The sequence below is a fragment of the Xyrauchen texanus genome, chromosome 15, assembly GCF_025860055.1.
Source record: "Xyrauchen texanus isolate HMW12.3.18 chromosome 15, RBS_HiC_50CHRs, whole genome shotgun sequence".
Classification (NCBI taxonomy): domain Eukaryota; kingdom Metazoa; phylum Chordata; class Actinopteri; order Cypriniformes; family Catostomidae; genus Xyrauchen; species Xyrauchen texanus.
The window spans coordinates 5,092,206-5,104,739 of NC_068290.1; the positions used below are offsets into that span (position 1 = coordinate 5,092,206).

The window sequence follows — 12,534 nt, forward strand, 5'->3', positions numbered from 1 at the left end:
TTTAATGTTGTATGTATATAATATCTGAAACAGAGCATTAATTGCTTTACTTTCTAAACAAAAAAATAAGTTAAAATGTTTTGTCTAATCAAATGCTTTCTGGAATAGTAATGACCGTCCCCTTTATACTATTTGCAAGTGATTATCAATAGCAAGTAGCAAATCATTGTTCATGTGGGCTATTGACTGTATAAAAGAAAAGAAAAAGGGAGGAGTCATTCAACACATACTTCCTGTTTCAATAGGAAACATGTCAAAACAGGGAAGAAAACTGCTTCCGTCAAGCTATTTCATTGGGTCTTTAAATACTTTGTTAGTAATTGATTTGATAAGGGCTTTTGCTCTTACATGTGAGGTATCTGATGCTCTCTTCTGTTCAGGAGTGCAGTTCACGTTTCATGCATTTCATCTCGAGGATCACCATGACTACCTGCTCCTCACAGAGAACGGCAGCTTTGTGCGTCCCCTCGCCCGGCTCACCGGTTCACAACGACCGCCGCCAATCAATGCTGGGCTGTATGGCAACTTCAAGGCCCAGCTACGATTTATCTCTGACTTCTCCATTTCCTTCCAGGGGTTCAACATCTCATTCTCAGGTGAAAGAAACACTCTGTGTCCTCCACTGAAAATGTATGGTGCATTGTGATTTAACATAAGATTTCCAACTTTAACTTATTTTTCAAATGCTTTGGCTGCATTTCTAATGGAATACTACTATACTCAGAGTTGCTTTTAAAATGGATCCCCCTGCAAAATGACAGACTACATACTGTAAAATGTAATTTGTAATGTATTACTTTACTCAAGGTAAGTAATGTAATCTAAATATTTTGAATTTCTTCAGCGCTGACAGATTTTTCACTTGTTTTGACTATAAACAAGTTAATAACACTTGAATAAATAAATAATTAAATCTGTCAGTACATTAAGACAAAATATGCTTATATTAAAAATACATTCTCTGAAAAAATTATAAATATCTTATGCAATATTGGTAAAATAAGATAAAGTAAATTGATCGGTTTAAGGAATTTTAGATATTTAGAATTTTAGATATACAGGAAAACAATAAACAATTTTTTTTATCATCAATAGAACAAGTTTTGCAGTACATCTTTGCCCTAATATCAAAGGTATATATGCTATATGATCTAACTTGGATTTTCTTGATAGAAACAATATAACCGTGCCTGAAAACAGGTTCATAGGAAAGGGCTACAAATAGCATAAAGGTAAATGTTCATTAAGACAAGTTACACAAGATTAACTATTTCTGCTGCTCCAAACATACTATAAAGCCTGACAGAGTGTACACAACAACATCTTTTTCTGATCTTATGTGGATTCTCTCTATTAAGCTCCCAAAGAGAAAGATCCTCGATGAGGTCATATCCACCGTTTCACTCATAACAGTGTGCAACTGCCCTCTGTCTGCCGCTGTTCAAACGCTCTTGGATTGCATCATTTATATGGATAAATGTTTTCCACCTGAATATGGTAAAAATGAAATGAAACAAATGACAATAAAACAGTAAATTTATTCTAATTACCAACTATTTAAACTGTAACTGTTGAGGAATACAGTTACTAATATTTTGTATTCTAAAAACATAATATGGTTGCATCTATTCCTTTACTCCCCAACCATGACTACTTGCTTTATTTTAGCAGTATTAAGTATGCACACAGTATGCATATGTCCAGTATGCATGGAATACCTGGATTAAACGCTATGCTAGTATTCCATTATGAACATAGGGCTACTTTCATTCAATACAAGCATTTATCACCACAAACCTTATCAGTTTCGCAAGCTATTTCAAAATAAAAGTAGGTAGTACTATAGTACTATTGTACATACTACACAGTATGCAATATGCTAGTATACCTTTCCAAACATAGGGCCTCATTCATTAAACAGGAGCACAACAAATTAGTGCGTAAAACATACCTCTCTTACTTAAATTGCTGTGAATTCGAAAAATGGGATGCAGTTTTTTTTTTTTAAATAATGGGTAGTATACAGTACATACGCCACAGTATGCAGTAAGCGCTTCACTATAATTCCATTTCAATCATTGGGTCTCGTATACTAAACATTGATCAAACGAATTATTAGAATTGGTGTGTAAAATGTTAACCATTATTACGGAAATTGTATAATTTACCATTATATAATTTACAAGCCTTCCCCCTGAACATTATCCCCACCACACCCACCCAACACAAACTGAAGCCCCAGTGGTCTAATGGCAATTGACAAAGACACACAAACAGAATAAAACAGTAGAAAATATGTATTTTATATTATATATATATATATCTCCTTGTACCACTCACGAAACGAGGGCCCTCCAGCTGACTTCTGTCCTCTAAGGTTAACCTGTCTACCTATCAAAACACTGGCCAGGTTCCAATTCTTCATATATTTATCCCCTACATCAATGACTGCCCCTTCACCTAAAATACAGAGTCTGGGGCAAAATGAGATTTGAGTACCTAATACATCCCCCATTAAACTATGGACGCTCAAACAGAATTGTTGTATCTTAACACACCACCAAAAAACATGGGCTGTGTCCCCATCTTCTGATTGGCATCGCCAGCAGGTGGGTGTGTTAGGTTTAAGTCCCAGCCTATACAATCTAAAGGGGCTCCAATAGAATCAATGTAAAATCTTAAATTGCATAAGGCGCACCCTTGCATCTCTAGATGTAGACTTTGTAGATATTTTAAGAATCCTAGTCCACACTCACTCCTCCAATACCAAGTTTAGATCTTTCACCATAATCTCTTGAGCGAAGTTGAAGCTCTGTCCCAAGACTCTGAATTAGCTGGGAGTAATACACTGATGCCTTATGACCTTTTTCAAATGCAGTAATCACCACTTCCAGAGTATCTGCTGCTTTAGGGGGGAGTATACTAAAGTGACAGTGACATTTTTGCGCTTGTTAAAGGAAAACTCCATGTTCAAAAATCTGTTACAGTGAGGCACTTTCAATGGAACTGAGTGGGAGCCAATTTTTGAATGTTAAAATACAAACTTTTTCAAAAGTATAGCCACAAGACAAATATGTGTTAAAATTATTTTAGTGTGATAAAATCGCTTACTAAGCGTCTTCGTTGCCATGACGATGTAATGTCAACACACCCTGAAACAAATATAAAAATGACAATTTAAACAACTTTACAGCTCAAATAATACATGAGTTTAGCTTCACTTTTCTGTTTAAACCCTTAAAGATTTGGCCCCATTCACTTCATTGTAAGTGCCTCACTGTGACCTCGATTTTTCCTTTTTTTAAAGAATAGGAAGGACGAGTCGAAAGTAATTTTTGTCGTAATCAACACAATGCCATAAATGCTGTCGATTGACCTTAAAGGAATATTCCGGGTTCAATAAAAGTTTAGCCTAAGCGAAGCATTCGATTCAGCTTTACTTGTATTGAACCCGGAATATTCCTTTAAGACACACTTGTAACTTTCAAGCACTGTACTTTAAAAGCTTTCCTTAAATTAAATTAATATTTCATAATATTTCATATAATTAATACTCTTGACAAATTTGGGCAAAGAGCACTAATGACTTGTGTAAGAATTTAAGCTTAAAATTGAGGACTTGTCTTGGACTTGCCAGTATTGACTTGGAACATGAATGCAAAGACTTGAGACTTACTTGTGACTTGTAAAACAATGACTTGGTCCCAACTCTTCTGCAGTCCACAGTATGCATTAAGCACTATGCTAGAATTCCATTTCGATAATAGGGCCTCATACATAAAACACAAGCAAAAAATTTTTTATTAATAGTAAATTAAAAACGTTAAATGTTTTTTTAATTCTTAGTTTGCAGTACATACTACACACAGTATGCAGTAAGCACTATGCTTGTATTCTATTGCAAACAATGGACCACATTCAAACAAATTTGTGCATAAAAACAATATTGTTATAAATGCATTGTGTACGTTCTTTTAATAATATGTAGTATACAGTGCATTCTGCACAGTATGCATATTCAGTGGTTTATTGTTAGTTTCACAGGGCCATATTCATGAAACACAAGCATGACAAATTTCTGTGTAAACTGTATGTAAAACTGTTTTTACGCAAATTGTTGTATTTAACTGAATTGGACAATTTGTCTATGAAAGGATTTATGAACGGATCATTAGAATCAATAATGTAAGAATGGTTTTACAGAACTGCTTGTAAATTGTAAATGGAACAGTTTCACAAATGATTTACAGACAAATTAGTTTTGTTTTGTTTCATGAATGAGGTCCAAAGCTTTCAACTTCTATTAGTAGAAGAGCTAATAATGATTCACTAATCAGAGGACAAAATCGAAGGTTATTCTAAGACAAGAGAGTAGGCACGAATGCCACCTACAAGCCTAGATACTGCTTGGTAGGCCTACATTGAAAAAAGTAATCAGTTCGCAACAGCTGGAAGTTTCCCACTGGGAGGTTGCACTTGAATGATTCCTCAAGTCGTAATTACGACTGGGAAACTCGATAATTTTGATACCCGTGTTTCTTATATGGGAGGGGACCTAAACTTTCAACTTGGTGGAGAAGAGTACAGTTTCTATAGTGAATGACAGGTTTTGTTCATTTTTCTGAATACAGCTAATTGTTATTGCTTGCCGTTTGGTCATATTCATTTCTGTATATCAGCAGCCATTCTATGCATATTATAGAGTTTTACACCACAAAGATTGCTTGATTTTGACCAAAATGTCATTATCTTCAGCAAGTTAACTGAGTAATATGTAGTGTGATGTTTACTGTTCTTTCTGACAACAAAGAACTTGAACATGACGTACTCATAATTACCACTTCAGAAGTGGGAAGTAGGATGATTCCAGTAGTACATGAAGGCAGCATTAGTGGCTTATTGAAAGTGTGCGACTTATCTGTGTTGCCTGCAGTCTTCGCGTCATACTTTAGGAGTGAACTGTTGGCTGATACGAGAACTCGCTCTGGGCTGAGTTTTGCATTAGACACAGATTCCCCGCCGGATTTTCCCACCATGCAGCACAGTCACCACCGGATGCCTAGGGGTTAAACTGGGCTGCCTAATGGAATTTCTTTATCCACGTTATGATGTAAAAGAAGAATAGAAACCTAGCTGACAGCTGAAAATAAGCTTGTAGACAAGAAACCGCCAGGAAGCCCGTTATATTTTTGAATCAGTTTCAGTTGAACAAATCTATGAGTGGTGGTGGTCTAAGGCACTAAAATGTTAAGCAGAAGGTCGCTGGTTCGATCCCCACGGCCACCACCATTGTGTCCTTGAGCAAGGCACTTAACTCCAGGTTGCTCTGAGGGGGGATTGTCCCTGTAATAAGTGCACTGTAAGTCGCTTTGGATAAAAGCGCCTGCCAAATGCATAAATGTAAATGTAAATCTTGTTTAACCTGTTCATGTTTAAAAAGCAGCAATTGTCACAAAAGACTCTTGGCTCCTTTAATACTTCAGCAGCACTGTCATAACGTCATGGAGTGTGGGGAATACTGGCATAGTGTTGTAGGACAACAAACTCGATTCAGCTGTTTAGAAAGATGCAGTGGGAAAGGTATGGCCAATATGAAAAGTTTGTGTACTGTACTGTTAATGTGGCATTTCACGCTCGACAAGGCAAAGGGAAAACGTATCATCGCTCATGGCGGAAGCTGTTCAGTCTCCGCCGGGCAAAGGCATCTCAGTAATAATGCGAGTTACAAGATGTGGTGTAATTCAAACATCTTTATTAAACATCTCCTGATTAAACTACATTAACAATAGTAGAAGCTGTAGAGTTCAGAAACATGCACACTTTCTCCGCTCTCCTTTCATCTCTTGCCCTCATGAGAGAGAGTGCGTGTTCCCCTCATTAAAGTTCAAGCAGCAACAAGTGAAAAATGAACTATTAATACAATCATCTAAATGAAATCAAACTAAATGCAAACCCAGGTTAGGAGTTTATTAATATAATAATTCTTTATACAATATTAAGATATCATAACATTTACATTTATGCATTTGGCAGACGCTTTTATCCAAAGTGACTTACAGAGCCCTTATTACAGGGACAATCCCCCTGGAGCAACGTGCCTTGCTCAAGGACACAATGGTGGTGGCTGTGGGGCTCGAACCAGCGTCCTTCTGATTACCAGATTACCAGTTATGTGCTTAGACCACTACACCACCACACCACCACCACTCTAATATACTCAATCATAATATACTGTATTAAATATAATGCAGAAATAAAACAGAAATGAAATAAGGTATAATAATAATTATATTAAATAATGACAATGAATCAATAACCAAAAATGTCACATTAAGTTTAATTGCACCTATGGGTTATCAGTTTGTTTGACACAAAGCTTAATTTTTTTTATAGGGCTGTCTATCTTAATATAGAGAATATTTTGTTAGCCTATACTTGATTTAATTTAAAGATATCATTCTATAAATAAGCCTTTTAAACCTTTTAGCTTTTTTGTCAGCAACAATTAGGTAAAGTGATATAACTGGGAAGAAGAAAATTCAATGAATAGTTACAGTGTGCAGAAAGCTTACACGTACTGTAGCACGTTATGACAAAGATCCTGAGATAAGGTGAAATGATCGGGATCGGTATCAGCCGATCAGGTGACAAGAAGATCAGTGATGGGTTTCAGCTGTAAAAATCCTGATTGGAGCATCTCTACATAAAGATCATAAACCAGGGATGGGCAGTTTGTGGCATGCAGGCCTGCAGTATCTTTGAATATGGCCTGTCAGACAATATTAGACTGCAGATTGATTTTAGTACATTGAAAAAGTGTCAATGTGAAGATTGCATTCAGGCTAGGGTGTTATTACTGCTATCTACTGCTATAATGGAGGTCGCTTGTTCCAAACAGTTATTGTTCGTCAAATTGAGTAATAAAACAAGAAAATTGGCTACAAAAACCAGCGGTATCCAGTCGAAATGGGAAACAGTTTTCTGTTTACCGTTTTCATGGGGGAAATCCATATGTTTGGTGTGTTTGGAGACGAATTCTGTCATGAAAATTTTCATTTGAATCACAGTTACACCACTGCTCACAAAGAAATGTATGAGCTACATACCGGTGACTCCAGAGCTGCTCTCATTGCAGTTTTAAAAGGTAAAATACATTGGCAGCAAAACTTTTTACCAAATCTGTGACAGTGTGAGAATCACTAAAGGCATCTTATGCTGATTCACTCAGGCTAGCGAAAACAATATTTTTTTGCTAGAAACTGCAAAAAAAAATGTGTGATTGAGATGAACTGTCAGATTGTTGAAAAGTCTTGTGAACAGTGATAATGTCTTTTGCATTGGAACTGAACGGTCTGTGTGTGTTGTGTTTTCATAAAGGTAAACATATAAACACAGAATCAATCTTAACCCCCATTATTACCCCTCCCCCTCCCAATCCCAACAACATCCTAGTGGTTGCACAATATATAGACACACAGACACAACAAAAATAAATATAGCAAATATAAATAAATAAACAAATAAAAATATTTAAAAAATAATCACCCATCCATAAATTATATATACTCTACCAATTTCTCCACAAACCCATTGTATTTCCCCATTCTTCTAAACGACACCACCCTTCCCATCTCCGAGCACCACTCCTGAAAGGTGGGTGCTCCAGCCTACCTCCAGCCCCTTAGGATGATCTGTCTGGCGATCATGACACTGGTTAAGACCCGACTCTTTATGTGTCTGTTTTCAATGTCAATGACTGCCTCATCACCCAAAATACAGATTCTGTGGAAAAATGATACCTAAGTACCTAATATATCGCACACCAGACTCTGAAACTTCAGCCAAAACTCCTGAATATCAACAGCCCCCCAAATGACATGGGTTATGTCTCCATCCTCTGATTGGCATCACCAGCAGGTGGGTGTGTCTGTAAGACCAAGCTTATACAATTTAGAGGGGGTCCAATAGAACCGATGTAAAATCTTGAATCCCTTGCATCTCTAGATGCAGTCTTGACGTTCCTCAGAATTCCAGTCCACTCCCCGTCCTCTATTTCCAAGTTTAATTCAACAGGGAGTAATACACTGATGCCTCATGACCTTTTCCAAAAGCATTAATCACCAGTCTCATAGTATCTTCTGCTTTTGGGGGTGAAAGCAATTCCCCAAAATAGTACAGAGCAAGTGGCGCAGCTGTAGATATCTAAAAAACTGAGATCTGGGGATCCCAAATGTTGAACAAAATGGATCTGAACACACTACTCTCAAATAGGTCACTTAGTGTAGTAACCCCCTTCACAATCCACTCTGACCAGCAGAAATTTCTCCAGTTAGATTGATAGAAAGGCTTTGCAATGGCAAAATGGGGGCAATAACTTCCTGTTCAATACAAAGCCAGGGAGAGGCTCTTTCAGGTGGAAGTGATCAATGAGCCAAATGCATAATAATAAGTAATTATTGAGTAGACCTAGCTCACCTTTGTCAATCGGCCTATGTAATTTAATGAAATGTAATCTGGGATGCTTACCATTCCAAATGAAATTCTTAGCTATGCTCTGAAATTGCTTATGAAATGGGGCGAGTGCATCTATAGGGAGTGACTGTAGCAGGTAATTGAATTTTGGAATACAGTTTAGTTTAATAACATTAACCTTCTCATTCATCGATAAATGTAATGGAGCCCACCTGCCCACATTGCTCGGAAAAATGTTTATTAAAAGGACAAAATTAACTCTTTGTTAATTATTAATCTTTGTTAAATTGTTTGGGCCACTAGAAGGTGCCCGTCTGGAAAGCTGTAACTAGACAGTATTCTGTCAGAGCCAAAGCTTCGGGTTTAGACCAATTGATTTTATTTACTGAGAACTTAGAACAGGAATTAATAATTTTGTGGAGGCAAGGCAAAGATCTAGTGGGGTCAGAGACGAATAATAAAATATAATCTGCATAAAGCAGACACTTGTATGCCATCTTATTCTTGTCCTTTTTTAAGAATCAGACTGATCCGGGCTTGTGTCATGGTTCATGGAAGATTTCATCCTTTAATGATTCCGTACAAACTTCTAGCAAAAGTGGACCCATTTCTGTAGCATAAGATCTAAAAAATTCAGCGGCAAAGTCATCTGGCCCCAGAGCCTTGCCTGTAGGCAGGGCCTTAATTACCTTGTCAAGCTCCTCCAAGGTTATCTCAGAATCAAGAGAAATGTTTTGCTCAGTCATCAATTTAAGTTCTAGAGGTTCCACCATGTTTCCAATATCTTCATTAGTAGACGAAGATGTGGAACTATAAAGATCAAGATAAAACTCTTTAAAAGCATTATTAATATCAATGGCTGTGGTAAATATTTCACCACCAGCAGGAAATAGTAGAAAAATACTCTCTCTGCTTTATAAATCTTGCCAAATATTTTCCTGCTTTGTCCTCCGACTATCCAAAACTCCACTTTCCACAACAAAATAGTTTTATTTCTGTATTTCAATTGGGTCAAATCTCTGAGGCCATCAGATGACATTCAGCAATTCAGCTCTGCTTTGGCATTTTTTATATTCCCTTCCAACTCCACAAGTTCTTGTACTTTGAATTTTTTGATGAATGAGGCATACTGTATGATCCAGCCCCTAAGAACTGCCTTAAATGCCTCCCAAACCACACCCACCGAGGATACTGAGGACCAGTTGGTCTCCATATAAACATTGATTTCAGCCTGTATCATTTGTTGGAATTCAGGAAGTTGCAAAAGGGATATATTAAAGTACCAACTATATGATTTATTTTTCTCCACATGTGGCAACACCTCTAAATTCACCAATGTTAAGATGACTAAGATGTTTCCATTTGAGCAATCCTCAACAGATGAAATGAGGGACTTAGATATATTAAAAAGTCTATTCTTGAATAAATCTTATTTACTAATGAAAATAATGTATAGTTCCTACTAGTTGAGTTTAAAAGTCCTGAAATATCTGCAATACCAAGATTTTGACACATCCTGTAAATTGGCAATGCTGCTGTAGGGGCCTTACACACTTTTGCTTCACTATGATCAAGGACTGAGTCCATCAAAACATTACAGTCTCCTCTCAATATTATATCATGAGGGGTGCCAGCGGCTTGCAATATCCCTTCAAGATCTATAAAAAGCCCTGATCAGCAGCGATAGGTGTGTAAATATTACAAATCAAGCTTTGCCCCTGAATTTCTGCTAAAACAATAATGACTTCCTAATTTAGCTTTTCTCTGTTTGAGACATTTGAATTTGAGACATTTGAAATACTTGAAAGAATAAAATAAAAATGTTTGTTTTACTTACATACAAATTGCAAATCCAGAGAAACTGATAATTTTGCTGTTGTCTCAATTTTTTCCAGAGGTGTATATATATGTTTATATATATATTTTTATAGTTAAAATCTTTAGAACACATTGCATTAGTCATGCATAGATTACCCAGAATAATGAGGAAAATGAGTAAGGGGGTAAACATTGCGAGAATGTGGATTTGTAATCTGGCCCTTTGTTAGAAAGAATAAAAAATTTTGGCCCTCATCACATCAAAGTTGCTCATCCCAGTCATAAACTGTTCATGCAAAAAACAGTCAGGATCCGTAGATTTTTGCCTATTACACTGATCTCGCGTTGCATGCAAACACCTTAATTAAATGTATGCAAGCGCTGTCAAATGACTATTTACGTTTTGATGTCAACAGCCGATTATAACCTGATGATTTCAAATCTCATGTAAACATGCTTTTTTTACATTGTTTTTTTAACAAGCTTATTTTTGTAGTTATCATCATATTTGTGTGCATGTTAACACACTCAATACAAATCTTCTCCTGCGTTGAATATCAGAAATCTCACGTTCAGATCCCAAATTGGTACCTCAGTGCACTGCACCAGGTGTCATAATCGACCGTGGTGCACCAGTTCAAGTATTCAGAATGGAGAATGAGATTTGAAAGCTGCAGTGGAGGGAAGTTTGTTTGTAAATATCAACTTCAATTGCAGCCTCTTTCTCATATAAAGCAGAAGACTTGGAATATAAGTATATTCGTCTTATGGACAGGGTTGGGAGGGTATTCCACTACAGATTACAAAATACATGCTGTAAAATGTAATTTGTAACATATTCCGTTAGATTACTCAAAGTCAGTAATGTATTCTAAATACTTTGGATTACTTTTTCACCACTGGTAGATTTTTCGCTTGTTTTGACTATAAAAACTCCTCCAGTAGGGTAAGACAAAATACACATGTTAAAAATACATTCTCTGAAAAACCCAAATATCTTATGCAGTGTTGTTTCTAAAACAAGATGAATCAAATGTATCTTGTTTTAAGGATCTTTAGATATTTTTTTACAGGAAAACAATACAAAAAATATTATCAAGAATATGATTTTTGCCCTAATATCAAATGTCTACCTAGAAAATGATGATCCAACATGAATTTTCTTGATCAAAAATATGATCGTGTCTGGTAACACGTGCATGTAAAATGTCTATAAATAGCATTTTAGCTTAGCGTAAAGCTAACAATTTACACAAGGTTTATTTCAATTTCTTCGGCTCCAAACTTACTTCAAATGTACTTCTCTGTCTGCTCGTATGAATGTAACACATCATAAGAAAGTGTTTCACCGCTGTTCAAATGCACTTTGAGCACATCATTTATATGTATAAATGTTTTCCATCTGAAAGGACTAAATATTAAATGAAACAAATGACAATACAATGCAAAGTAATCCCTCCAGTAATCAAAATACTTTTTGAATGTAACTATATTCTAATTACCAATTATTTAAATTGTAACTGTAGTGGAATACAGTTTGTATTTTAAATACGTAATCCCGTTACATGCATTCCGTTACTCCCCAACCCTGCATATGGACCACTTTAATGATCTGTTTTTTGTCCTTTTTGAAAGTTTTATAGATATGGTCACTTTGAACCGTCATTGTTTGTAAAGCGCTGTGTGAACATTAAAAAATATCTCCTTTTGTGTTTCACTGAAAAAATAACCGAATTTAGATTCGGAACGACATGAGTTTTCTTTTGCTTGGACTAATCCTTCAAGGCCAGGGTGATGCATTTTTAGAGGACATGCCTTTCTGATAGAAAGTCAAATAACAACGTGAGCTCATAGGGGTTGGCTCATGTTTAAAGATCCATCAAATACAGTACATTGATTTAAGGGTTAGCATTATGAATACCCGTACAATTATCCACAAGCCAAGTTCCTGAATTAGATTGATATAATATTCCCTGAGGGAAACCGTGGCTGACCTTTTTCCGGTACTGAATATTGATAGGATTGACAAAGCACACATGCATAATGTGAAAAATATAAGGTGCGAAACCGCAGACAATGACTTTCCACCATTTGCATTTTTTAGCATTAGAGTTAATAGAAAGTTCAGGGACAAGAGCTGATCTCCTTGTGTAATATGAAATCTATTCATTTTTCTAGTCATCCACAGAGTGACATGGTGGACATACTCGTATACTGAACACGTTCTGTTTTCTCAAAGTAATT

At 36.2% G+C, this 12,534-nt stretch overlaps 1 protein-coding gene across 1 annotated transcript in view; it reads left to right on the forward strand.

Moving 5' to 3' along the window:
* Positions 1-12,534, forward strand: part of csmd3a (CUB and Sushi multiple domains 3a) — a 372,265-nt gene that overhangs the window by 140,506 nt on the left and 219,225 nt on the right. Inside the window, exon 20 of the mRNA XM_052143551.1 lies at positions 381-596. Within this exon, the coding sequence (XP_051999511.1) occupies positions 381-596 (216 nt within the window). The remainder of the gene's footprint in view (positions 1-380; positions 597-12,534) is intronic.